General features: G+C 39.8%; 1 protein-coding gene across 1 annotated transcript in view; it reads right to left on the bottom strand.

Annotated features, from left to right (window-relative positions):
- Positions 1–2,661: 2,661 nt before the first annotated feature.
- usp24 (ubiquitin specific peptidase 24) overlaps positions 2,662–27,427 on the bottom strand; it is a 55,005-nt gene continuing 30,239 nt past the window's right edge. The window contains 36 exon segments of the mRNA XM_007899836.2: positions 2,662–4,684; positions 5,207–5,317; positions 5,510–5,596; positions 6,360–6,435; positions 7,048–7,126; positions 7,328–7,394; positions 7,970–8,035; positions 8,380–8,493; positions 8,924–9,027; positions 9,505–9,607; positions 9,880–9,969; positions 10,615–10,731; positions 11,095–11,191; positions 12,477–12,590; positions 13,196–13,299; positions 13,937–14,032; positions 14,544–14,694; positions 15,047–15,188; positions 15,675–15,799; positions 16,273–16,493; positions 16,979–17,098; positions 17,854–17,995; positions 18,444–18,526; positions 18,610–18,708; positions 19,183–19,308; positions 19,438–19,557; positions 19,950–20,094; positions 20,484–20,601; positions 21,426–21,617; positions 21,796–21,857; positions 22,493–22,653; positions 23,321–23,391; positions 24,986–25,141; positions 25,327–25,489; positions 26,126–26,357; positions 26,601–26,696. Of these exon segments, the coding sequence (XP_007898027.2) occupies positions 4,622–4,684; positions 5,207–5,317; positions 5,510–5,596; positions 6,360–6,435; positions 7,048–7,126; positions 7,328–7,394; positions 7,970–8,035; positions 8,380–8,493; positions 8,924–9,027; positions 9,505–9,607; positions 9,880–9,969; positions 10,615–10,731; positions 11,095–11,191; positions 12,477–12,590; positions 13,196–13,299; positions 13,937–14,032; positions 14,544–14,694; positions 15,047–15,188; positions 15,675–15,799; positions 16,273–16,493; positions 16,979–17,098; positions 17,854–17,995; positions 18,444–18,526; positions 18,610–18,708; positions 19,183–19,308; positions 19,438–19,557; positions 19,950–20,094; positions 20,484–20,601; positions 21,426–21,617; positions 21,796–21,857; positions 22,493–22,653; positions 23,321–23,391; positions 24,986–25,141; positions 25,327–25,489; positions 26,126–26,357; positions 26,601–26,696 (4,213 nt within the window). The 3' untranslated portion in view covers positions 2,662–4,621.

The raw sequence follows: 27,427 nt of genomic DNA on the forward strand, positions 1-27,427 counted from the left end.
CATAATTTGGCATTAATTGGCACTAAATGGGCAGCCTCACGCAGACAGACATGACACAGGGATTGCTGGTGCAAGAGATGGAATTATTAGTTTGGTGCAGTGGGGGTGGGAGGTTGGAAAGGTTGGGTTAAGGCACATTGATGGGCTGTGTAAATGGAGATTACTCTGAATCCCTGTGCCTGAAGTCTATAGTTGATGCCAACAGTGGAAAATCATTCCATGCACCAGCACCAAAATCTCTCACTTTCATAAAGTATAGAAAATACTCATGTAAAGCCTAAAGTTATCACCGATTTATGACATGAATAGAATAAGCAGTATGGGATCTTTCAACACCTGTAATATTTAACTTGGTTTTCATCCACCCAATTGTCTCTAGAGACAAATATCTGGCTCCCTCTCCGAGCAATTCTGGTATCTAGCAGCCATTGCTTCTCCCCCCATGTACACAGTTGATTAAGTTTAACCTGCGAGCTCTTGATGAATGTGCAATTTTCAGCTTCTGTGCCCTGGAAATTGGAATATCTAGGTGATCGGGCTGTTGAAAATAATTGTTCCATCTGTGTTATTGGTAATCATAAACCAGATATGTTGAAATCAATCCAACCTCTTTTGGTAATACCTGGTATTTTTTGTGATAAAGCTCCAATTCAAGTTCATCCAGTCTCCCCTCTCAAAAAAATATAAAGGCACTTGCAACTATCTGTGCCTTTGGCTTGGTGATCCAGGGCGGGCAAGAATCATCTGCCAAAAGCCTAAAACCCAAGACCGATTTCATTCTTGTTGTGCAAACTGTGGCTGCACAGTAAGGCAAAAAAAAAAGGCCTAAAATTCAACATGGACAAAACCACAATAAACCTTCCCAAATAAAACAAATACCAAAATTGGCACAAAATTATAGACTAGACGTTGTGACCATACAGAATGCAGACACTAAGGGCAACTTAGGTGCAAGTTATTCTTATTATTATGCCACTTGCTGAACACACACTCCACTCAAACAATTCACCCCATTCAATCTCATTGTTTTTAAGTGATGTTTGCAAATATATACACATACAATAACCTAATTTGTTTGTTCTATGATGGATAGTATTTGGCAGATTCAAATAATAAGCCTGCAGTTCTGTAACAAGATATGCTCCTGTTGTCATCTACTGGTCAGTTAGCTTCACATAGGTCTAATTACACTGAAGAAAATGTCATTGTCCCTTTCACTGACACAAACCTCTATGAAAGTCACATTAAAATGCCTCAAGGATAAAACCATCTGGTATATCTTGAGGTTTATTCTGTGACTTTCATTTTGGTATACAATTAAGATAAAAGGTTCACATCAGTATGAAGTTTTCATTAATCTTTTGCCTGTTAAAAAATCTATGTGAATATACAGGAGCAATGTCTGTAGCAGCCCAACCATTAGTAGAACTGACCATTTAAAAAAAAATGACACAATATACACATTCAACGTAAATCCCAAACGTTCAACTATAAAACAGAAGCTCAATTTGAACATATAAAAACCTCTCCAAAAAGCAGCCAGGACGTAGTCCTTGTAAAATGACCTTTTCACTATACTTAACAGGCCAGTGACGGCACTATATATATTATATTATATATATAGCCACATACACACCTTAATGAAGGTTAGAAAACCCTACTGCAGTTGCTCTGCTCTCATTAATCCACAGTGATCTACTAAACTGAATTTTGATGTCCTAAAATTGGAATAGAATGAATTTAGAACACCAGAAATTAAGGAATGGAAAAGAGAGAAAGAGACACACACGCAGGAAGTGGGTCTTAAAATAAACATCAAAACATACTGGTTTATAGCACAAGTGCAGCAGTATTTCTGCAACTATTCTAACATTGTTAAGCTTCCAAATAGTGGGGAGGGAGACAAAAAGGAGACTTAGAGCTCGAACGTCAATAGAAGAAAAACAAAATGTGGAAAATTACCGTAATATTTTGATTTTCATTAAACTAAGCAAATAAAGTACATTTTAAAGTGGGCCATTAAAAGAAAAGAAAGGTTTTAAAAGAAAGTTCTAACTGTTCAGTGAATTAATGCTTAATCCCTTGAACAGTCCAATCCTTTTTGTGTGGGGGGAAGAGAAAGATTTGATTTGCCTATTGTAAATTTTAGCTGTATGGACTGTTCACTAAACAAAGTTGATTTAAAGCTTAATTTCTTGTGAGAATAATCCTTTAGCAAAATGGGTGCAAATTTCCTGAAATTGTAAGCAAGGTTTCAAGGCAATTAGGTCAGTTTCTTTAATTAGCTTTGATACCCATTTTCTGCCAATTTTCATCAATCACAATTTGTAAAACTACAGATCAAAGGTTTTTTTTAAAATATAAAAACCTTTAATCTATAGCTGGGGTTACTAATGTAACAGACACCATTCTTCTCTTGGTTACAAACTGTTGCAAATTATCAGCTTTCAGTCAATTTAAGAGTAAATATACATATCTATATATACATTAAAAAAGTCTCCTCCACTTAAAATGGAGGAGAAAGATCAACGCTTTCTCACAAATTTTAAAACATTCCACTGCAGCTCTAAGGATCAAATGTCAATTCACTGTTTCGTCTATCCATCTATCCATCGACCAATTTTTATTGTAGAGTGTATTCCAAGACATTCTGGAGATTACTACTGTAGTAACGTTTTAATGTATTTACATACGATATTTCAATCTTTCTGACCGTCCCCTCCAAAAAGAAACATACATCTGGCATTAACATGGGCTCTCATAATTTTACAGATGGTTATGTAACAGGCAAGTGTGTAACACCGATTATATAACAAGCTGCATTATTTCTCTATTGATCATTCTATAATCTTTAAATGGGTAAAAGAAAATCGATTCTCTTTAGATTAGAATACACCACACATCAGATGACATGAAACAGTGGATATCAGCATCCACCAGGACATTGGTTACTTAAAAATACAACATAAAATAACAATATACATTCAAATAAATGACACTTTTGTGGTGCAGGGTCACCGTGGTGAAATGCAGGGTTGTGCCTGCAATCTCCCATGTGCCAAGATCACTTATCTTGACTACTTCAGCAGAGAGAAAGAGAGAGAGAGAGAGAGAGACACCCGCACACAAATGCACAAGGCTGGACAGTCAGCGAGACCAGCCACACTCTTCCCACAAAGGCCAATTTCAGAGCAGCATTGGAGGTGGCTTAGAGCAGGTCACACTAGTTTAGCCTTCATGATGCAGGACCTGGAAAGATCAATAGAAAGAGGAAGGGAAGAAAAAAGGGAGTCTCACCATAAAAACACAAGAACAAAACAAGAGCAATACAAGTTATTTCAAGCTTGTAATTGGATACCAAGATTTAAATGACTAGAAGTGGTTCCAAAGAAAGCCATCAATGCCATTTAACCCAGATAGATTACTGTCTTGTGCACTAATTACTAGGTAATGGATGATCTGTGTCCATAAATATGCATGAACAAACCTACTGATCAGGATAACCTCATAAACCACAAGTATGAGGCATGAGATTGTGGGTGTTGGTGACCTTCATTGGTGAAATAAATATTACACAGTTGCCCGTTACAGTTCTATTTAGATCATATGGGTGTCAAAAACCAATGTGATTTTAAAAAATATTAACTTGTTATTTTGAACACTGAAAACAGTTAAGCTATTTTACGTCAGAAGGAAATTGCTGTGGCATTGGAATAGTTACTGTGACATGATAAAGATATTATGGTCGGTGAAATATCAGTTTAGATCTCATCAATCAAAATGCTATCACTTGTGGTATAAATGGTAAAGATTCGGACCTTCAGAATCCCTAAACACCCAGTGGCATGAACATATGTTACTATTGTTGGAATTTTTTTTCTGTTACATGGATTTACATGGATTTAAAAAGAAAAACAATTGCACTGATTAAAAGATGTAATATTTAATAAAGTGCCAGGTTGCCTTTTTAATGAGGTATACAATGAGGTATACTCTTAGAATAGCTCAAAACACTCCCGCTTACCCATCTTATAAAATTAATCTTATAAAAAGCACCTGGGACCATACTAAATATTCTGAGACACATAATACATGACCTATTGTGAACAGAACAGTTATCCATATGTTTGTTCTATTATACAGATAAAATTAAATCTATGTCACTGTATGACCACACAGCATTTGGTTATTCAAAAAAAACCTCTGGGAACTATTATACAAATATCCAGTGAGCTCTCCCTAACCCTAACCTGACCCCCATGAGATTTTACTAAAATTTTAATCAATCCTTCCGCAGTTACTACTGAAATCATGAGATAAAAAATTGTTTTTCCAACTGAATATTCACAAGTACTAATTATCTCTTCCCAGACAAAAGTCAACAAACAGGAGGAGAGATACTTGGATTTAGGTTTACTACTATTTAGTCAGTGAACATTCAGTTCACTGCATTAACAGTTCTTAAAGGCCCACTGTTTGCAAACCGGGAGTCACATTCTCCCTAAACCGATCCATTTCCAAAGCCATGTGGTACTCTGCCCTGTCTTTCAGTGTCAAAAGGATTCCGTGATTCAACACTATTTAGAGGATTCTCTGTGCCAGCTGTTTGTTCCAGTTGTCGTTATGGATCCATATCATCAAGGTCACTTCTGGATTCACCCAACATCATGGGAGATTCTGAGCCCTGATTGTTGAGACAAAAAAATACAAGATTTAGATCATTGCGTTTAGTGGCTAGAGGGATTGTTAAAGTCACTTAAAGCTATACATACATGTATATCAAGAATGGTCAAGGAAACTGCACATCTCAAATCTGACAAGCTCGTATATGTATAATATACATGTGCTGACTGCGGGGATTTATCTTTCATATCTTTTATCATAATACTACACTAGATATAAATACACATTGAACATTTATCCAAACATGTATATCAATAATCCTGGCTTGCTAATGACAGAACATCTTTAGCAGAAGCTAGACCTTCAAGAACTTTAAGAACTAGCAGCAATAGAGAATATTTAAAATAGGTGCTAGCAGTAGTAGCAGATGTTTTACAGTAGAGTATAAAAAATAAATAGCATTAAGCTTCAGTACAAATATTCTGAGTGTGAGAGAAATAATGGGGAAACAATTTGAATCTTTAAGTGCTAATGTAAAACAATTTGCACTGAGACCTAAAGCTACATTACTTGTCTTTTTTACCTGTCTTAATGTCCTATCTCCATTCTCTGTGGCAGGGCTACCCTCTGACCCGTTACTGCTCCCAGACTGTTCCTTCTCATTCAGGAGAGCTGTGGCATAAGCCAATGTGTCCTGTAATAAAGCAACAATCATCAGTACCTCCAGGAGGTGGTTTTCTTTACTGCGTGACTTCAGTTTCTTCACACAATGCCAATTTGTTTCTTATTCATTCTATTCCTTTTCCTGATAAGTCACCAAAGAAACTGAAACCGTAAAGCAATCAACACAGTTGTTGTTACTAAAAGGATGAGGAAGAAGCGGTACCTGTGCTGATATTGTGCGTTGAAAAGTCTTTGCGGTTGAGGTTTCATTTGACACGTTGCTCTGTGGGGTCCAGTAATGTTCAGACATCTTAAAGCAGAGAAAAATAGACAAAACATTGTCATTTAAAAGAAATGTATATTTCTATAAATTGAGCCCATCCAATTATTTTACTAATTCTCTCCCCATTTGCACAACCCTGCTTCTTTATTCCAGAGCTGGTCTCCTCTTGCCTAGGTGCAGTTCCACAGACATTGGATGCCCTCAGTGACCTTATCCAAGTTGACATTGTTCATGTCTTGGTGCTGAGTGTCACAGGCCACTTGGCTTTGGAATGCTGAGCCAGACCTCTCCCAATCCAGCTATCATGTCCGCGCACAACAGAGGATGTAGATGAGGAAGCAGGAGGAGAACCTGCCTGGTTTTCCTAACCTGGAACACGCAGGAGCAACTGAACTTCCCCCATGAAAACCTGGCCGATACCAGCAAACTCTGCACAGACCAGTGAACGCCTAGTCTGTAAGGTGCAGTTCAATCTACTCCAACAATGGAGCTTCCCTTGCAATTCTACAATACAACTTTAAAATGGCGAATGTTACAGTAGATAGCATTCTCCACACGAGGACTTGGATACCACAAGCAGAGTGGAAAACTACATTATAGATGTTCCGATTCGAGAAATGTACATGACCAAAATCACAACAGCTTTGAAACAAACAATTTTAGAGTTATTCCGTTAAGATTTATACTACTTGCTTCTTGCTGGTGGGGTTTCAATGTCAGTTTCATGCAGCGTTGGAAAAGGGAAAATCTCAAAGAGAAAAAGAAATACAACATTGCTCACAATGCTTACCTTCTTCTGCAACCATTGTACAGCCCAGCTCCAGTGATGTGGGTGTTCCCGAAAGTAATCCTTGGCAGCTGTACACCTTGAGAGAGAGAAACGTGTTCATTATTCAATGCAGGGGGGAGGCAGAGGTTAGTTGGAAGTGAAGAGACCTTGTTATGTGAAAGTCACTCGCAGAGGGAAATAAACTCAGACAGCAGGTCATCTCAGATTATCTTATAATGCATTAATTATACAGTCCATTCACTTTACAGTATATTCTGTGAAGCGCTTTGAGACATCTCGGAGATATGATAAAGCGCTATATTAAATGCAAGGATTATTATTATTATTAAGGATATCACTTTGTAACTTTTTGCTAGCCAAGGTATGAACTGTTGAAGAAAAGAAATTGCCATTATAAAACGAGGTGAAACTTGTCAACGTCGTGACTTTTAAAAGGTTTCCAAAATATTTAATGGTATATAGTACATAGATAGTTCAGGACATATGTGCATGCGACGCTAGGAAGGTGGAAGGGGAACGAGATAGACCTTGGTCCTCGTTTCATCCAGCATTTCTTATGTTCTTATTTAAAGCTGACCGGTCGGTCACGTGCTTTCTTAGACACAAGTCTGAGTCTCTGGGAAAACCACTTTGACTAAGCCAATCTCTTGAAACAACCAGCAGCATCCGTCAAGACTTATGTACTTACTTCTGAGCCAAGATGACCAGAAATTTGATACACTGGTAGCAGCGACTGCTGTCAACATTGTTACTCTGATGCATTAGGGCTGGGGGATGGAGAAAGAGAGCATTAGAAATAATATTAAGTGCACAGCTTCGTAGTGGCAAAACAGGCCGACAGCCTTCAAGGCCAAGTGACAAGTAAAACACAACCAAATAAGAGGAACACTTACATGTGCATGTTACATGCACATTGCTCTCTCTCTCTCACACACACACACACACACACACACAAAGTAAATATGTACCCAGCAGTCCTTTTTCTGACTCGAAAGCAAACTTCAGCCGTTGACATTGCAATGGATCCTCAATTACCTAGACACGGAAAAAAAAATATCTCGGTTACAATCTGTCAGAATTTGCAACATTCTAGATTAACACTATAATTTTCTACATCAGAATCTACATCTGGTATGAACTTTTTTTTAAATCCTCATTTCTTTACAAGTATCATCGACGAGACCCAACTTCTCCAGTTCTTAGATGAACTGCTCTTCCGACACAGGTTTATCAAGGACACACCACCTGGGTTACCAGAGCAACAAACCCAGTCAAATACTATTGTGTAATATTTGTATAGAAATTTAACTTGGCTTACTCCACACGCCTCTGTTTACCTAACAGTCAGTAGGAACCTCGTTAGTCGATCGGCAGATCGCTTTTCTGGGAATAATAATCTTCACAAAAACCTAATAATTTGGTCACTCAATCCACGACTGTTGGTGAGACACTGCTGTGAACAATTGGCTGCCGTGTTTCACTAAATATACAGCCAATTCACTTTACAGTACATTCTGTGAAGCGCTTTGAGATGTCTAGAAGACGTGATAAGGCACTGTATCAAATTCAACACTTGCTATTGCTTTGAACACCAAGTCAGTCTCACTTACCAGAATTTCATGCAGTAGTTGAAAGATATTCTTCAGTTCATGGGGCGGAGCTGTCTCCAACTGATTCTAGACAATACAAAGCACAAACTTATATAATGATACACAACTGAACAAAAATGTGACATTCCAGTGTAACAATCAATTCACAAATAATCAATTATTCTTTTCCAAGTCTGGGTTCAAATCTGAACTGTGATTGGACTCTGGAATCCACATTCACAATTTGCCATTTTGCGGAGTTCTTAGTGAGGCTTGTGGAAACGCAATCCCACTAAATACAATGCTCCATTACGGGAGATCCCTCTCTTACATCTTCTCTCACACATTCACCCAACATGATGACAACCCTCACTTTGACAAAGGCTAAAAGTAATCAGTGAACTCTTCTGCACAAGTTAGGCTGGTCTTACCTTAATCATCTGTAGCACACTAAGAGAAAAATGTTCATTGCAGAAACAGCAGTAAGTAGCCATCTCAGAGAGGACTAACAGAGACCCAGTCAGCTCCCGCATGGCAAACATAACCTAAAACACAAAAGCACAAATTGATGACTGTAAGACACACCTCATCTTCAGTTTCTATCATTAGCGTTGGCTCATTCCCTTTCCCCACTCTTCCTTCATGTTCAAGGATTTCACCAGTGTTGGCACAAATGCCTCAAAAAAATCACTTCTCATAGTACTTTCAAACCAAATGCAGCCAGTATGACATACATGACATTGTTCAGACATCTTTTCAAATACTTCATCAAGCCAGTTTGTAGAATTATGGTATTCTAAGCAACTTGGCTGGTTTAATAATTCTACTTTGATGGCACCCTGAATACTTTTTTGTGGAGAAGAGGAAAAAGGCTTAAGGTAGGTTTGCTAATTATGAGTAGACAAATTACTATTCTAAACACATGTCTCACAGTACCTGATTTTGAACATCCACGTGAGAAATGAAAAGGATTACCTCAAGCAGGTAAGCCTGACCATCGTGTCTGAAGAGTAGAGCTTCCACATCTTGGTGCAGTGGTATTTGGGGGTTTGGTATATTCCGTTTATACTGACCAGGATCTAGATTAAAATTACATTATACGGTTTGCTTATTCAATATTTGATAACCGTCATAGAAAGGCAAGAATACATTCTGTTCAATGTTTACTACCTAGATTAGAAAACAACAAACTTCAAATGCTGTTTCTCACAACACATTCACCAAAGATCAAGATTATATATTATGCACACACACTTTGTCAATCTGCCCTGTTTAAGATCACAAAGCTAATTTTAAGTAGCTCTCAACTTTGAAAACGATTTTCAGTAGCTCAGTATCATTCCATTCTGGGTGGACTCAACCTACTACTCTGAGCTTCTCTCCCTGACCGCTCACCTAATATATCAGCAATTCAAAATTTGCCAATTCTTGAAGCCCTGCAAATCTAAATTTGCTACAAAAGGAACATTCCAGAAAGGAAATGAACAGTCAAGAATTTGTAACACAGTGTAATGTTTTGGCAGCCTGCCAGGAGGGAAAAAAAACAGTGTACTCACCAATAGTCATTAGGGATGAAATGTCAGAGAGCAGGACTAGTGATGCTAATGTGGTGTGGAGATACCAGAACTCACGGGCCTGTGCAGAATTCCATCGTCGATTCTGATAGAAATATCAAGGTAAATTTAGTCTTAAATAATTGGAGTGGGAGGTATCCCATAATATTCATAAAGAAAGCACTACATCTGATCCATTATGCATCAGCCTGGCTCAGTTGGCAACACTCCTGCCCTTTTGTTCATTACATTTGCCTAGAAAATACACTTTATAGTAAATTCTGTGAAGTGCTTTGAGATATCCTCCTGAGATGCAAGGGCTATGTCAATATTGTTACATAATTGATTATTTTATCAAAACACAAGAATATCTCTTACCTGGTTGTTCTGTCTTGGGGGACCCAGCAAAAAACTGAGCATTCTCTTAAATGCGGAGTGTTTGAATAGCAGCTGACAGGCCTTGACACCCTGGATGAAACAGAATTGGAGACTGAGAAAAGATCTTTGAAACAAGTTTAGTGCACCACCAAACCCAGCTTTAATGTAAAGCAACATCTTCCAAAAGTATACAAGGAGAAGAAAACCAAGGCAACCCTGTTATGGTGGTCTAGGTCCATAAGACAAGACCTCTGCTTAACCACAGGATTGTCCTGTATACATATAAAAACTTGCACCGGAGGGTAGGACGTGCAAGATTACAATTCTCCACCTTTCTAAGACCCTGTGGGGAACAGACAGTGCAGAAGTGTGCATTAAAAATATCAGTTGAACACGTTTATCCACCCTATACTTCCAGGCTCCTCATGTACACTCATTGGCTCATACATACCGAACGGCATTAACAGGTTTCCCCCACCTCTCCTTCTCCGCTAAGGCAAGTTGTATCTGGAGGGAAGCATCATGCTCCATCATGATCCTCAAAGCACAGTAACTCAAACTAGATTGAAAGCTCTGTATTCAGGTCATTAAAATGCTGTCTTTTAATTTGTCTGGCTTTATAGAAACTCTATCTTTTCAGTACTTGAACGGACCATTATACCGTCAACTGTTGAGACTCGCTCACCTTATTCTGATAAAACAAAGCAGATCCAAGACGCACGAAGCAACACCTACCTTTTGTACAAAATTGTTGAAGAGAATGAAGTATTGGGAGCAGTTTTTACAGTTCTCCGCCACGTCTTTGTCGAGAAGGGCGAGCAGCACCTCCAGCAAATGGTCCAGTCCTTTCAGCTGAGGAAACAAATTGTAAATTTTGCAAACCAGCCTTGATAAACAATGCGATAATAATAATCCTTGCATTTGATATAGCGCTTTTCACGTCGCGATACAGATTAACCAGTAAGACCGGAACAGACAACATGCACAGATAATGAGAGAACATCACAAATTCATTTAATATTTTAAACTTCAGATCATTCCTTTGTCAGACTTTTATAGATTTGTTGTTGGAAACTTAAGATTTGGGAATTAATTGAATAAACAGCATCAACATCATTTGGATCAGAATGACTGGCATACAAGGCATCCCAAACTTATAGTGCAACTCTATGATTAACTCATCAGGTGCATATTGTACAAGTGGGTTTTACTGACCTTGTCCTGATAAAGCAAGGCACTCTCAAGGGTTTTTTCTAGGATGGTAGCAACAGCCACTCGGACTTCCCTTACACAGCATTCCAGAAGAAAGATCCTGGTATGTACATAGAAAAGCAAAGCGTATTTTGTTATACTACTTTCTCATTCATTCTCCCCATCCTAACAGAGAGTAGACAGACAACCTAAAATCTGAGGATCACCACCAGATGTGTAACAAGTAACTTTCTCTCCCCCTTCTGTTATCTGACATGTTTGTTTGGCAGAAATAGCATTCAAAGCTGGTCTTTAGCTTAAAAAAAATGTGGAGGAAAGTGAAACGTGTAGGAATCTGAGTTGTGATGGTGCTATAGGAGATTCCTGGGGTAGGAAGGATTAAGTCTATCTCATCCAAAACTAAATTAAGAGTCCTCGAGAACAAAGCCAGATGCTCCCCACAAAATGCACAGTAGGAGAGAGACAGGCTCCATAAATAGGGTTAAAACAAAAATGAAGAATGGAGTCATTAACAGGATATACTTTATGAGGGAGTAGTTTGAACAAAAAGCTTTGCCTCCAGACTTTACAGAATCACTAAACCAGATGTAGAACTGCTTTCTTATCCCCAATTACTGACCATGTCTTAGCTTGTCTATGAAACAGGCATGTCTGCCCCACCCCCACTTTTTGAAGAGTCTAGATTTACTTCAGCATAGGTAGGCTGACATCAGATCATGGTCACCATATAATCCAGTGGGCCAACCAAAGATCAACATGTTCCTGGGAGACTGCCTACTTCTTATTGGGCTCCACCCTCAAAGTTGCTAAATATTTACATTGAGTACATTGCAGTAATCTTTACATATATCTTAAATTGCAAAAATAATAGACACTACATGCAGTGATTGTGTTGCTCCCTGTACGTTTGATAGTATTTTCCACCTGACTGAGGTTAATCAATACAGAATGTTGTAAACGTAACTGCTATTTCCTCTGAGCAACTGAGTAATCCAAACCATCCACTGATCTCTGTATCGGGACTTAAAAATGTTAAGTTCAAAAGAAGCAAACAAACAAATAGAAAGATGCTTCAAATCAGATTTTTCTTTTAAATGGTTAAAATTGACTGAAAGAAACCATTGGATAGAAACATTGAGATTATGAGAGGGGTGTGCTTTAGGAGTTACTGACCTTTACGTGGTAAGGACACTGAAATTATATGAATGGAAATAATCAAACTCTAGCAATCTTAGATCATCAACTTTAAGTTAAGCCTCACCTGTACAGTCAGACTTGCCTATATTAAACTCCCCTCCCACTCAAGCCTCATTTTATTTTGAACCCTCCTGCCAAATACATATTTTTAAAATGTGTAGCACTCATTATTTGCATCTTAAACTCACTTTATTAATTCCCGTCCCTCAGATCCAATGAGGAATTCAATCAGCCATTGGCAAGCCTCGCAGCTTTTAGACACCAGCACATCGATGGTGGCGATCCATTCTTCTGTATCCACCCTACAAGGTATTCAGAGACCTCACATGTATTGGAAGGCTCAATGTACTAACCATCACTTGGTAGGCATGCATTCAGAGGGAACTCAATATAACAAAGTCTTTGCCAGTACCAAATAAAGAGAAATAAATCTGTATACAAAACAGCAAACTCCATGCGCGGCTAAAAAACAGTCAGCGTACACAAGAGAAAACATGCCTGCAGGAGATTAAAATCCTACCTACAATCATAGAAACAGGAGGAGGCCATTCATCCCCTCGAGCCTGTTCCACCATTCTATAAGATCATGGCTGATCTGTAACTTAAGTCCAATTACCCGCCCTTGCACCCTATCCCTTAATACCCTGACCTAACAAATAGCTATCCACCTCAGTCTTGAAGATGTGAATGGAATCACCACCCACGACCAATCCAGTTCACAATTTGATATTGCAGTTATTATTTCACAAAAAGAAACATTTAGAAGCTTCATGCTTTTATATTAAGGATCTAATTTGAAGTGTGAGTTAGAAGTGATATTTACAGAAACAAAAACTATCCTACACAAGCAATGACATTTCCTACCTCAGTCTAGTTCTCAATAAACATGCTGTGATTAGTTTCATACCTGAGTTTTTTCTTGGTTCGTAGATAAGTTTGGAAGAGGAACTGGATGGCAAGTCTCAGGCTGACCTTTGCCATGGACTGGTATTGGGGATGTTTCAGTTTAGTCTGCAGAAAGAAAGCAATAGAAAGACAACCATCAGAGGATTCACTCGCTGAAATTACCAGCCCTTGTGTGGAACCATGTGATCTCTGCCAGCCTCTACCTCACCTCGGAATGGCACTGGACTTCTTTACCAGGAGTGGCAGCAGATATGAGGTGATATGACGTGAGGTACATGAATTAAATTGATGCCTGGTCAAAGAAAAGAAGCTTTGTACCAATACTTCATGTACAAAATACAAGTAGCTTTGGTGGGAGTATTTTACTGAACGAATGAATGGTAAATTGGGCAACTTTTAAATCCAGGTGCTTTTGAAGAGATTGCAGTGGAGATCTGACCAAACCAGGTGCTAAAACAGCAAATAGTCCATTTGACGTGTTTTGGGGCAGAAGAACTTGTCAGTTATTCACCATTCATATCCCAGTATACACTCTTCTGAAGTAGGTGAATTTAAAGTTCCATAAGTATTCTGACAACTTCTAGTATGTAACCTTACACAATAGTTCCGTATTTAAGAGGGACATTTCTTTAGGCACCAATACTTTTGCAACAGATGTAAAATCAGTAACCGTGTTTCGGGATTTCATCAGAACATTTCAATCAATCTCCCTTCCAACACAAGACCACCCAACAGCACTTACTGCATTGACTGAAACCAACGAGAGAATAAAATTGAAGTAGTCACTGTTGAACACATCGCGATTCTTCATAAATTTCAAGTTCTCATCTCGTACCATCTATTGAGAGAAAATATACAGATTCTGTTTACAGAGTAATCTCCAATAAGATGGCAAGTTACAGTTTTTCACTATACTCTTTAAACCATCCCTGCCTAGGCCGAAACAATTTTTTTTCTTTACCTGCTGATAACCCGAACCCACATAGACAATGGTTGGGAAATGTCACACATCACCCAGGTGGGCCTTTCCTCTCCGCAGTTCTGTGGCAATATCATCATTGTTCAAAGCACCATAGAGCATCAGTAGAGCGAAGCAGATGCAAAACTGCGTCTATTCTGGGAGCTGAGAGTTTACACACTATTGCTCAGCACCACCGTGCTGCTTCTAGTAAGAGGTTTCAGTGAGTTTATAAACTTGCTGCGTTGTGTGTACATTTTGTACGTATTCATCCATACGTACAGGGCTATGACCTCAAAACCTCGGCCCTGCTACACCGGTATAGAAATGTGTTCTGTGTTTAAATCTATTTGAAGCAATGAGAACTACAGGAACGAGCAGCGCCTCTTACCTGGTAGATTCTGGTTGGCATTTTCTCCACAAAAAGACCCTTCTTCTCTCCCTTCCTCACCAGCTTAGTCAATAGCGAGAGGCGGTCATTGTTTGACCTGTGAGGACGAGGGGATGATTGAGGCGACACCTCTGGGGAGGATGGGGCCGACCTGCCAAAGGAACAAAGAGAAAACCTTCAATATGCCAGAATCTGCGCAATCGAGAATAAGAAACCTCTACCACACTCCCCAACATGGCAAGAAAGAGAAAGTGATTTGAAAAGGTTCAGAAAATATAAATCTGATTGCCAAGTGAGGATTATATATATTTATAGGCTTAATTTCTCACAAATTGGGATTCATTTTCTATGTCAATAATGCTTCAACTGAAAATTTCACAACACTGGAACTTCATCATTTTAAAAGATGGTTGGGGCATTGATTATGAGCCATTGATTATGAGGCATGGGATATCACCATTAATATAAAAATAGGCACCAGTTGCTTTTAAGAGTTTACTTACAATGAGAGATCCTCTGCTTCTTGCCGAACAACACTAACTCGGCTTTTCTTTGGTAAAACTGGGGAGTTTTGGTCCATTGTTCTCTGGTAAAACAGCATGTAGGCATTCCAATATCGGCGGCGGACCTCAGGATAGGGGTTGGCTTCATGGAAAAAGGAAACTTTTTTTTGATGGAGGAGCACTTTGTACATCACAATTAAACAGCATAGAAACATAGGAACAGGAGTAGGCTTTGAGCCTGTTCTGCCATTCTATACCATCATGGCTGATTTGTACCTCAAGTTCAATTCCCTGCCCTTGTCCCATATCCCTTAATACCCTGACCTAACAAATAGCAACATGAATACAATTGACTCCTACTTCAGCTTTCCTAGAGCAACACTAAATATTTGAGGAAACTAATTTGCTTTCATGCGGTTGCAGTAACACACTTACATTCTGCCATGCATTGACAAATCAGGAAGAAGTGGGGAAAAAAAAATTAAAAATATTTTTAAAAATTCTTTTATCCCCTCTTTTGAAAGCCTTATCAAATGATCAACTAACAGCTGTTCAACTGCAGCTTTACTTACAACTATATTTAAGACAAATTCTCCCAAAATCTTACAACTGTTCGATACCAACTTACATTGATCGTAGACTTTGGGTCTGTACTCTCCACCAAAACACTCGTACTCCAGGGACTCATCATTTAGATCAAACTCCTCCACCACTGTATCATTAAACTTATACCATTTCCCTTTAACACCGGCCCTACAGAATTCAAAAGGAGTAAATTAACATAAGAGCCAAAGCTGCCTCAGCCACAGCTTAATCAATATATTTTTGGTGAAGAGGCTGAAGGAAGATTAAAATAACATGAAGCAAAGAACACTAAGATGAGTGATAATATCTTGGAAAACTGAGAAAAGAAAACTGGAGGTTTGCAAGTAATAGAAATGGCTGCAAAACTAAATCACTAGGAAGCAGGGACATAGCCAACAAGCCTGGAGAAAGATAGACTTCAACTGGGAGGAGATGATACACTGTGTTCTTTAAATTTCCATAACTTTCATAATACTATATTCAAATTAAGTTATTGCATCTAGGACAAATCTGACTGGATAATAGTTTAATGATAAGTCAATTCACTTTACAGTATATTCTGTGAAGAGCTTTGAAACGTATAAACGATGTGAATCTATGTCAAATACAAGGATTATTATAGTTTCCAAGTTTCTACTCGCCTCCGATCCTTGATGAAGGAGTAGTAATGACCAGCGTGTGCTTGGCCACTGTGAACAATCACGCCCACCAGTTCGTAGTTTTCAGTCGGTGCTCCTTTCTTCCTAGGAGACCCTCCGCCCATGTGATCACCCATTTTACCATTTTCACCGTGTTCAGAAGAGAGCTCCTGCCGTGCCATTCCAGACACTGTATACGGCTCCATGTTCAAAAGCCAAGGAAACTAGGATTGTTTTCAAGAGAAAGGAAGGTTGTAAATGGATTGCAATTGTGCCTTTGGTCAAGTGAAAGGAGCATCAATATGAAATAGCTGTGATAAAGCAGCTGTGGGTTCCACTTGGAACACGAGACACATAATCAATTATGATGATCGTCCGTTATCAATTATTAACTCCATTATTAATATTGATCACAGATTATCACACCCAAATTCAACTGACATGAATTTACTTACAACCAGATTGAAATCTCAATCTTTCATAAACATGGAAAACAAATTGTGGGAGGCAGGCAGACATAGCAACATCATAAACCTTCAACAAATCCATGGACTTGTTAATAACATTACAGTAAATGGACATCGAATTTAAAGACTTAGCACCAATGGGCAAATGTTTTCTATTTAGTATTGTAAACCTGGTGCAGAGTCTACATGGGCTGTCAAGACAAATTGGGTGTAGAATTGGCAGTACCATAGATGACACTTACTCGTATTTGTTCATCATATTTGATTGAACGTCCACTTTCCCAGTCAAATCCAAACCTCATCAAATGGATGACTAACACGTTGGGTAATGATTTGATACACATCCGCTTCACTGTTGTCCTCTGAAAGGGGAAAATAGAAAAGTAACATTAAGGCTTCTGTGGAGAAAAAACATCTCATTCATTTTAAGAGCCACTGAAAGATCTGCTGACAGTTCAGAAGAAGAATTCGGAGAGATTCAAAATAAATTTTACAGGGTTGTCAAATAATCATTAAAAGTTTGGCTAAACAACTCAGCAAACCTGTACTATGAAGGAATCATTACCTTCAGTTTCTTACCGACAATGCAATAGAACCTTGTAAAGTATTACTATTGGCACTAATAAAATGCAGTAAGATCAAGGATGGTGCCCTGCAAAAACACTAAATACCAAAAATTCACGATATCTTATATTTGGGATTAGGGGATGAATAGAATAAATTTAAGAATTTCTCAAATAAAGCAGATTAGAACATTACTGAATTACTGTTTTGGCCCCCACCTGCCTCTTTGATAGAGCCTAGTTATCCTCTCCCCCCCTGCCCTCCACCCCTCTTGATTCCAACCTCCAGTTCGGGTGCAAACCCTTGATTGCCCAGTACCTTGGGATGCCCTCCCGATGTGAAAGGCGCTATATAAATGCAATTTGTATTTTGTTGTTGTTTTGCAATTTTCTAACAGCAACCCCATCGAAAACTCTCTATACAACAACAAATTACATCTATATAGTGCTTTTCATGTCAGGAGGACATTCCAAGGCTCTGACAACCTGTAACTGAGGAACATTTTAATTGCTGCTCCCATTGGTTTTAAAAGCTGAAAAATACTTCACTTTACCTTTTCTTTACACTTTTCACAGTAATAGGCATTGCCTCCTTCAAGCACTTCCCCTCTTACAAACTGATCCAATGAGATGTCCAGGCTTTGGCAAGATGTTACTCCCAGGTTCAGTGCCATGAAAGCTTCCTCACGTTCATATCTACACATCAAGATAATTAGAAAAAGTAAACTCTTCTGTACTACATCAGATATTATCAATGGCCACAACAGGTTCGCTCTGAACTTGGCAGTTATTCAAGATTCATTTCATTGCATTAACAGAACAGTTTAACATTTTCCTCATTCTATATTTTCCCAAGTTTTGCAATTTGTTCTGCTTATTTTATCTATTTCAAAGGTATAACTTGAATAGGTTGCTGATTTGAAATAAGACTGATCATTTGTTCTCTGTGTGATACTCTCCATTAACCAAATCATTTCGTACTCGAGAAAATAATTTAGTCTCTAAAGATCTGGTGTTAGCCTATGAGGGAAAAGTATACAGTTTGGGATACGACATGTCAAGTGATTGCCAGGATGGTAGGAACTGGATGGACTTTGGTCTTCTTTCACCAGCAAATTCTTATGTTCTTATGAAAAGAACCAACCTGTGAGGACAGTCTTTGCAGATCTTCTGGTCAGAGAAGATGCCCTGGAAAGTGTTCTTAAAAAACTGTTCACGTCCAAGTTTCTGTCAAGACACAGAGTCATCAGGAACTGCACAACAATAAACACACACACTTTGTACATGCTCAACTAGTATGACGCACACACCTTAAGGTGCTCATCCAGTTGGTCAATTAAGCTGGTAAAGAACTCGTATGCATCCTGCTGCTCCCGCACGTACAGCTCCTTATTCCACATCTTGAAGATCTAGGGAGGATACGAAAGTGCCAAAAATATTAATACCATTTATATTACTGATTTTCAAAGCAACATTCAACATAACTGAAATTTTTAAAAAATGAAAATATCACAGAAATCAGTAGCTACATATCCTGCAATCTGAAGGAATGCAATGGCTGATCTCAGTATGTGATTTGAAATGTAAAACAAGATTTATCAGAAGATGTATATAAAATATATAAGTAAATAAATAAAATGAACAAATATTAACATAGCATGTGGATCCAGGCACAACTGTTTAGTCATTTCTACATTGAAGAATCAACAAGATTGATGTCTATGAAACAAAGAATGCTAGAAATATACACCTCGAAGTAGCAGAGTTCCTGGGATTCTGACCTGCATTCCCTCTCGCTGAATTGGGTAGTTTATTAGAAAATAAAAGATAACCCAATAGCTTACACTTTCAATTAAAAGTAAAAGATCTACAGCCACGCTAACCTTCCAAAAGATCTCTGGAACATAGTGTTGGAGTTTGCTTTCCATCAGGTGCCCAAACAGGGATTGAACTTGATAGAACACATTTTCCTCTGGATTCTCAGCATCATCATCCACTGAAAGCATTGCCTGAAAAAAAAATGTACAGAAGAATAGGTGAAACCAGACCCAAACATCAGGTTGTAAGCCAACCTCAAACACCAGAAGGATGCTGGTGGAAGTGGACCACTAAAATTAGTGATAGGAAAATGCCTTTACCTCTGGTAATCCAGGCTGCATGTAAAGCTGCTGAAACACTGCATTCATATAGCAAGTGGCTCCTCCATTCTTCAGTCCCACAAACCCAGAGACCGAGCGGTTGTCAACAGGAGGCAAATACTGAAACACATAAAATGTTAAATACTCAGACCCAACTCAAAGGTCGGCTGAAGAAAACCACGCAAATAATTTGCAAAGTTTCTCCATCTCAGTGATGGTTATACGGTGACAAATTGAGGCTGAACATCAGGCTGGTAAGACAATTGCAATGATTTAAAGTTGAACTAAGAATCGTAAACGAAAAGGTAAATGATGGGTTCGAATTCTTCCTTTAAAACAAGACAAATCAGTCAGTGGCAGCAGAAAGATGGGAATCACCTAAGCTTACAAATGCATCGCTCATTCGCATCGATACCACTGGACAATAAACTGGCCTGCAGCACAAGGACATTAATGGCTTCATCACACACTATGTAGAAATAAAACTCCAGAAAACAAGTAACTAATCTTACCTCAAACTCCTTTGTGAGTTCAGGATCAAACTGATGGTGCATTGAGAGAAGTTCACCACAGATGAGTTGGAGGTTACTCAGAGAGCTGTCTGCGAGCATAACCAGCACCTCATAAGCAGCAAGTCGGCTATTTACCGAACTACACCTAAAGCAGGAGAAAAGCAGAATGAGGTTTCTGGGCAATGCAGTTGTTTAGCACACAGGCCTTTGTAATAGTCTAGCCAGTGCTGAGTTAGGATAATTAGCTCTACAGGTCAGAAGAGCAGGCAATTCACAAATCATAGAATCTTACAGCACAGGAGGCCATTCAGCCCATTGTGTCTGTGACAGCTCTTTGAAAGCACTACCAACTAGTCCCACTCCCCCTGTCTTACTCCATAATTGGGGTGTTTATCACACGTCATCTCTAGCTGGGCCTTTGAGTTTATCATACTTGAGGTTTTCAACTATGAAGGAAAGAAATAACCCAATAAAAATATTTGAAACTGCCACATGACAAGAGCACAATTGTCAAAGGAACCTTATCTCACATACTTTGGATGGAAATCTTGTTGACTGAGCGAATGGCTCCCAGCTGTACTGTGACTGGTCAAGATGATCTTGGAAGCACGAAACAGGAAGTCTTCCATCAACTGTTTGATTAAAGATTGGCCTGTGTAAACAAATCCATTGATAGTACTCATTAGGGCATAAAAATCTGAAATACAACTGGAAATATTGCCTACATTGGAAGTCTTTGAACAAAAAGAATATTTGAGCCAGCATCAGTAAATGTTCATGTTACCAGAGGGAACAGTGGAAGACATATCCGTATTTGTTATGAGAGATTTGCAGCACCAGAGTCATAGAGTATCCAGGTGACAGAATTCCTAACACTTACACGTTAAAGAATGTTGCCTCCCATCTGCAGTTATTCACAAAGTTATTTAAAGCATCACATCACCACCTATTGGCACAATAACTGTCCTACACGCGATTCTGTCCATACAGAAAAAATTAGAACTGTGCAATTACAGCATTTTGAAGTGGAATATGTTAAGCCACAACCAGAGTAGCTCTTCGCTCAGACGCCACCAGTCCATGTGTCTATCTCACATCACTTATCCTTTAATTTCTTTCTGGAGAAGCTTAAACCCTCCCGCCCCCCCCCCCCCCCCCCCCCCCACAGGACTGCACAAGAGTACATAATCGGGAATGAAACTTAGTTTCATAGCTTAAAGTAATGCAGAATTTTTATCCCACATTATTCCTTTCTACATAATAATGATTGTAATTAAAAAAAACTACTAGCAATAGATATCTAGAAGCAAGAGTTCTGTGTTTTTTAACATTTGTGGAATGGCCAGAAACAGAAATATAAATTCTGCTACCTTTTTTTTAAAAAAAGAACGAAAATGAAATGCTGTCATGGAGTAGCACTAGTAATAACTGCGTATATTTCAGTTACTAGTGCTGGTTAAATAATGTTCAAATTACCGAGCAATTCCTTTTCTGGGCCACTGAGAGACAGCAGAGTTTTGATAAGGCGCAGATGTCCTGCAAGCAGAACATTATCTGACTCGCTGGTCTCAGATTCCGCAGTCCATGTGGGCTCAAAATTGTCGAGCCAGTTAACTTCATCTTCCAACATAGCAGCAGGACTGATGCTCAGTTGTTCCATTTCGGAAGCTGAAAACAAATCATGACAAAAATTGGTGGAGAGCAAGGAAGGGGATAACACTCGACAAAAACAAGGTCTTTCCACTTCAAAACAACTTACATTTATATAACGCCCTTCACACTGGGTAGTGTGCCGGGGCACTTAAGTGGTAGAGACTTCACAAGTGTGACAAAAGGTTGTACTTACATGTTAAGTCATCCAACAGTTGGCACCTCAAGCCAAAATACTCTGTGCACTGGGACAAAAGCCTGCAAAATAAATTGGAAAGGTTACTACTTATGTGACCGAGTAACAATATTTTAAATCTGTTCTAGTTCAGTGTTAATTTACAAACATCCAACAGAGTGTACACATTCAAAATGGAAATGGACATATTCCAATTCAGTTGAAGTGTAACGAGGATAAGAGAAGGATGAAAAATAGTTTGCTGAAGTCTTGAAAGAACCTAAAAGGGGTGATCTTGAAAAATGAAGTTGCTTGCAATGGTCCAAAAAAAATCTTGTTTTGTTAGAAGCTGTAATAAAGATTACACAATTCACATGTTGTGACAGATGGTCCCAACCTGAAGCCTGGTGATTTTCTGCAAGGAGGGAAGACAAACTTTTAAAGAAATATCTCTTGTTGCCCATGTCAAGAGCAGTAAAAACCTGGGACACTACCTTCCCATTCACTTGGTCTAAAGCAATCTAAATGACATTTGGGATAGAGACGTCAATTAAAAATTGCATGTAGTAAGCAATGCAGCAGATAATGTTAACGTAGATTACAGCACAGAAAGGGGCGATTCAGCCCATCATGCCTTAATTAACATGCTTTAATTCAGTATGTCAGCTTTATTATGGCACAATTTCACAAGGTTTGCTTGACTTACTCAAAAACCCACCTTTGGTTGATTCCCCGCATGATGCTGGTCGGGGACCAGAGGGGTAGCTGTGCTGTCAGAACCACTCGCAGCAGGAACTGATTGGGCTTCTGGATTTCTGGGTTTGTGGAGGTATCTGTCTGACTCAGAGTATACAACTGATCCCAGGCTACCCTCCTGATCTGTGAATATTGAAGCATTAAGGAAATAAAATATGACTGCACCTTTGAAATGCAAATTAATATAGAAGTTCTATGAAAACAGAGTGGATACCATAAGAAAAGTTGGTTGGTTACTTAATATCTAGGTCCGAACACCATCAAACGACAAGAGTAAAGCTTGAGCAAATGACCATCCAGTTACTAAGACGGCAGCTATTTTCTCTGCTCGAATATTAATTTTCTGAAACATTATTCTTTCAGGAACCATTTTATTGCGATCTTTCAGAATGCACTTAAAGTTCCCCTCCTCTAGTTATTTCCCTGCCCTCTCTAAACTCTCTGGAATTATTCTACAATCAGAAAGGCAACATGGTTATAATCTCATCATTCTTCAATAAGAGATTAAAAGGCAGGTAACGGTGATCTTTCCTCACTTTCTGAAACTCCATACTAAGTTTTAGGCAGAATCTGCTCCATCTTATTCTGTCATGGATGAACTTTAGCCAACTCTTAATTTTGGTACAAATGTATGATGGCCTGTTTGCCCTTAACACTGTCATATTTGTACCCAACAGTGGGCTCAGTACTTATCCTTCAGTATGTTGGATAGATAGTCCCAAAGAACAAAATTGAAAAAGACAGCATAGTATATTCCATATCTAAGAGAATATCTCCCAGCCTTTCTTACCTCAGCACTGGGAGACCCAAGCAGAATGTCGATGGTAAAATCACTCACACAAGGAAGATTATAAAAAGAACCTAAAAAAACAAAATATTCTTTAATATTTGCCACCCTGATACCACTGCTTTACAACTGGACAATTTTTTTTATCTCACCTGCCATACCACTAATAACCGAGCCAACAACAGCAACAACATTACATTTGTATAGCGCCTTTCACGTTGGGAGGACGTCCCAAGGCGCTGGACAGTGTACAGAATTTCAGACCAGAGCTGGGGTCGGGGGGGGTGGCCGATGCCATGGTTGAAGAGGAGGTCTTGAGGCGGGACTTGAAGGAGGCTACGGAGGGAGCGAGGCGGAATGACTGGGGGATGGAATTCCAGAGGTTGAGGGCAGAGTGGCTGAAGGCTCTCCCGCCAATGGTGGGGAGGGTGGGTTGGGGGACGTGGAGCAGCCGGAGCCGGTTGAGCGGATGGAACGGGCGGGTTCGTAGGGGTTTAGGAGGTCACAGAGGTAGGGTGGGGCGAAGCCATGGAGGGCTTTGCAGATGAGAACCAAGATCTAGAACTGGATCCTCTGAAGGATAGGGAGGCAATGGAGTCGGGCGAGAGTGGGGGAGATGGGGTCATGGAGTTTGGTGCGGGAGAGGACACGAGCTGCAGAGTTCTGGATTATCCACAGCCTGTGGAGGGAGGAGTTGGGAAGGCCGACAAGTAGGGCGTTTGCATAGTCGAGCCTGTAGGTGGTGAAGGCATGAACAAGAGTTTCAGCGGCCTGAGGGTTGAGGTCGTGGCAGAGTCGAGCGATGTTACGGAGGTGAGGGAAGGCAGAGCAGGTTATGGCTTGGATGTGGGGAAGAAAAGACAGTTGAAGGTCGAACAAGACACCTAGGTTCCTGATTGAGTTGGTGAGTTGAAGGAGGTTAATGCTGCCACAGCCTGAGGTGCTGACACGAGCCAACTAGTCATCCATTGTCCTGGCAATACAGCCAACTGTAAGTTAAGTCTCGATTCCCACTGAGGAATTCTTGCAATTTCATTTGTAATGGAAGCAAAATTGTAACCCAGTATTGTTAAATATTCTCTACGTCTACTCTTCACCATATCCACTTATCCACCAGGCCATCTTGTTCCATTGCTCTTACAGCTTCACCTCCTGCTGTTGGCTCCCCTCAATTGGATACTATATATTGACAGTTCTTCAAAGTGTAGTTTATGCTTTCTAAACGTCAGTGACTACAAACCACAACATTTGAAGGCCACAAACAAATAATATTTGAACACTATTTCTCTTATAATAATCCTCTTTTTAGCATTTGAGCTTGTGGCTTTCTGCTCAGTTCGATTTAGGTTCCTGATTCATCCAGCAAGCAAAATAGATTTCTAAAACTATAATCTCTCATCAGTTGACAACATGAGAAAGTTACATTTATAAAAGAATCTGCAAAAATGGACTGACTGACCATTTTGGATTACAATGTAATGTACAGTTAAGGATCTGACATTATAATTATTTTTAGTAAGAGTAATTGAATAAATCAAATACTGTGCAGACAATAGGAGTAGCATCTTCTTGGAGTTTTCAGAACTCTTGGTGCAGGATAAGGAAACAGAAACTTACATTTAATTGACTGACATTTTCAAATAGCAAACAGTAGAAGAGTGCAAATACCTAATTGCTGGCACCGAAGCTGTAAACAAGTGACCAGAAGAGATAAGGCCTCTCGAGCAATGAGGGTGTCTTTGGTGGAGACTGAATGCTGCTTCACACAGATCCCGGCGTGAAGTGTCGTCGATTCTCCTTCACTTCCAGTGCTGCCCGTACTGCCTGTAAGACAGTCATCATAATGAATACGGAAGTACAGTAAACCCCTGGTAACTTTATTCTCCGCAAAGTTGTACACTTATGTTGCCATCTCAAGAGCAGCATCATTGCCACAGTCCATCGTGTATCAAGGGAAGGATATGATAAATGACAGGAGGTACAGATGAAACCCCCCCCCATCCCTTTACCTGAACTGCTGAGCCGACTTCGAACGCCAACAGCAAACAGGGAGTTGGTGCTCTCTCTAATCGGTTGGCAACTCCCGACCAGGTCAAGGCGTCCAGCCGCTGCGGCCCAGGTGAGCCGCATGAAGCACGCCACTGTCGAGGTGAAGTCATTTACTTCCATTGTCTGCAGGTTTTAAAGCCAGAGAGCAAGTTAAACATGATTAATAGGAACCCAAAGTAGTACACAGTCAGGAGTGACCACAACAATGAGAACAAATATTAAGATCTTCACCCTCTTTTAGGAACGATGGGGCAATTCTTAACATTTAGAAAAATACAGATGTTGAGTGTTGTTACAGGTGGACAAGGCTGAATTGGTTTGGAAGGCAACAAATACTTTCAGTTAAATGTCAGCGTGGACTAGTTAGGGCAAATGGTTGTTTCTGTGCTGTATCGCTCCATATATAATTATATGTCTCTGTCAAACATATTGATCCATTTAGTTTAATAGTAAACTCTGTTCTCCTGCTGTAGAACAGATTTGCTAACAGACATCCTGCTGGTGTATGTGTAGTGTATTCTGCCCTGGAGATTTACAGTGATCTATAAACTAAGACACCTTTGTGCAACAAACGTGCACAATTTATTGCAAGAAATCAAACACCAACCACAAGAAAAATTGGCAAAGTTACAGCCAGAGATGACATATTTCCCTTTCAGGCACATAACACGTTTAAGATGTAAATGAACATTTGCATCAAGAGATAAACAAATCGCAAACATCGCACAAAACGAATGAAAAGCCATCAACTTTACACACCTGTATTGCTACTCTAGCAGCAGGTATAATTTCCTCAATCCGGATGGATGACCTGTCTGACGTCAAAGAAATCTGCCTCATTGTGGACTTGTCTTGGTTCCCACACACTGACAGCTGACGGCTGCTTTGCCGGCTAACATTACGGAACGGCCGGGAGGATAGGGCTTCCATTCCATCCTTCAGGAAATCGTCATCCAGAGAAGAAGGCATAGTCTGTCCAACTAATAGAAACCTGGTGAAGGTTAAAAACACAGTCAGGCTCCTGCCAACTCTGCTGATAAATGAAAAAGTGCATCTTTGAACCAACAGCCAACTGGCAACAGGTTTTCGCTGGAACTGAACAACCTCAAAGGAGACAGGCTGGTTAAAGGCATACATGGAATTGTAGGCATGTCCTGCAAAGGTGGAAATGGAGGTTCTAGTTGGATAATTAGCACGCTACCCATTCTGTGAGTGAACAGAAAGTGGCTCTCACCTTGCAAGCTGCAAACAGATCGAGTACACTCCCTGCCTCGTCTCATAATCCACCTCAGATGGAATGGAATCTCTCTGCATTACATTCACTACCAAACTAGAATCAAGAGAAAATGTTGTTAGCCTCTATTGAAAAGCACAAAGTGGGAATAATACTCGAGTTATGCGTTCCCTGGGTGACATTTGATAATAGCAATATGTTCTTTTAACATCTATAATAAACATTTGAGGGCATTTTCCAAACAAAATTATTTAAGAACAATTACATAGCAATCTCATTCAGAGATCACAACAACGTGCACTTATATAGCACGCAGGGTAGTGTTTCTGTGAGCGCTTAACAATGGCGAAACCTGACTCCGAGCTGGGGGCTGGTCATAAGCACGGTCGAAGAGAAAGGTTTTCAGGTGGGACTTGAAAAAGGGGAGAGGCGGGGCAAGGCGAAGGGATTGAAGGAGAGTATTCCAGAGTTTTGGAGCGTAGTAGCTGAAAGTGCGACCTCCGACAGTGGGGCGGAGGATGCGAGGGACGAGCAGGAGGCCGGTGCCAGTCGAGCGCAGTCACCATGTGGTGGATTGGGGAGTGAGGAGGTCGGGGAGGTAGGGAGGTACCAGGGAGTGAATGGATTTGAACACGAGTGTGAGGATCCTGAAGTCGATCCGTTTGGCGATGGGGAGCCAATGGAGCCTGGGCCAGAACTGGTGAGATGTGGGTACGGAGTTTGGTCCAGGTCAGTATGCGGGCGGCAGAGTTCTGAATGAGCTGATCTTGTGAATAGTGGAGCTCAGGAGACCGGTGAGGAGTCCGTTTGAGTAATCCAAGCGGGAG

This window comes from Callorhinchus milii, unplaced genomic scaffold (genome assembly GCF_018977255.1).
Source record: "Callorhinchus milii isolate IMCB2004 unplaced genomic scaffold, IMCB_Cmil_1.0 Scaffold5, whole genome shotgun sequence".
Taxonomy (NCBI): Eukaryota; Metazoa; Chordata; class Chondrichthyes; order Chimaeriformes; family Callorhinchidae; genus Callorhinchus; species Callorhinchus milii.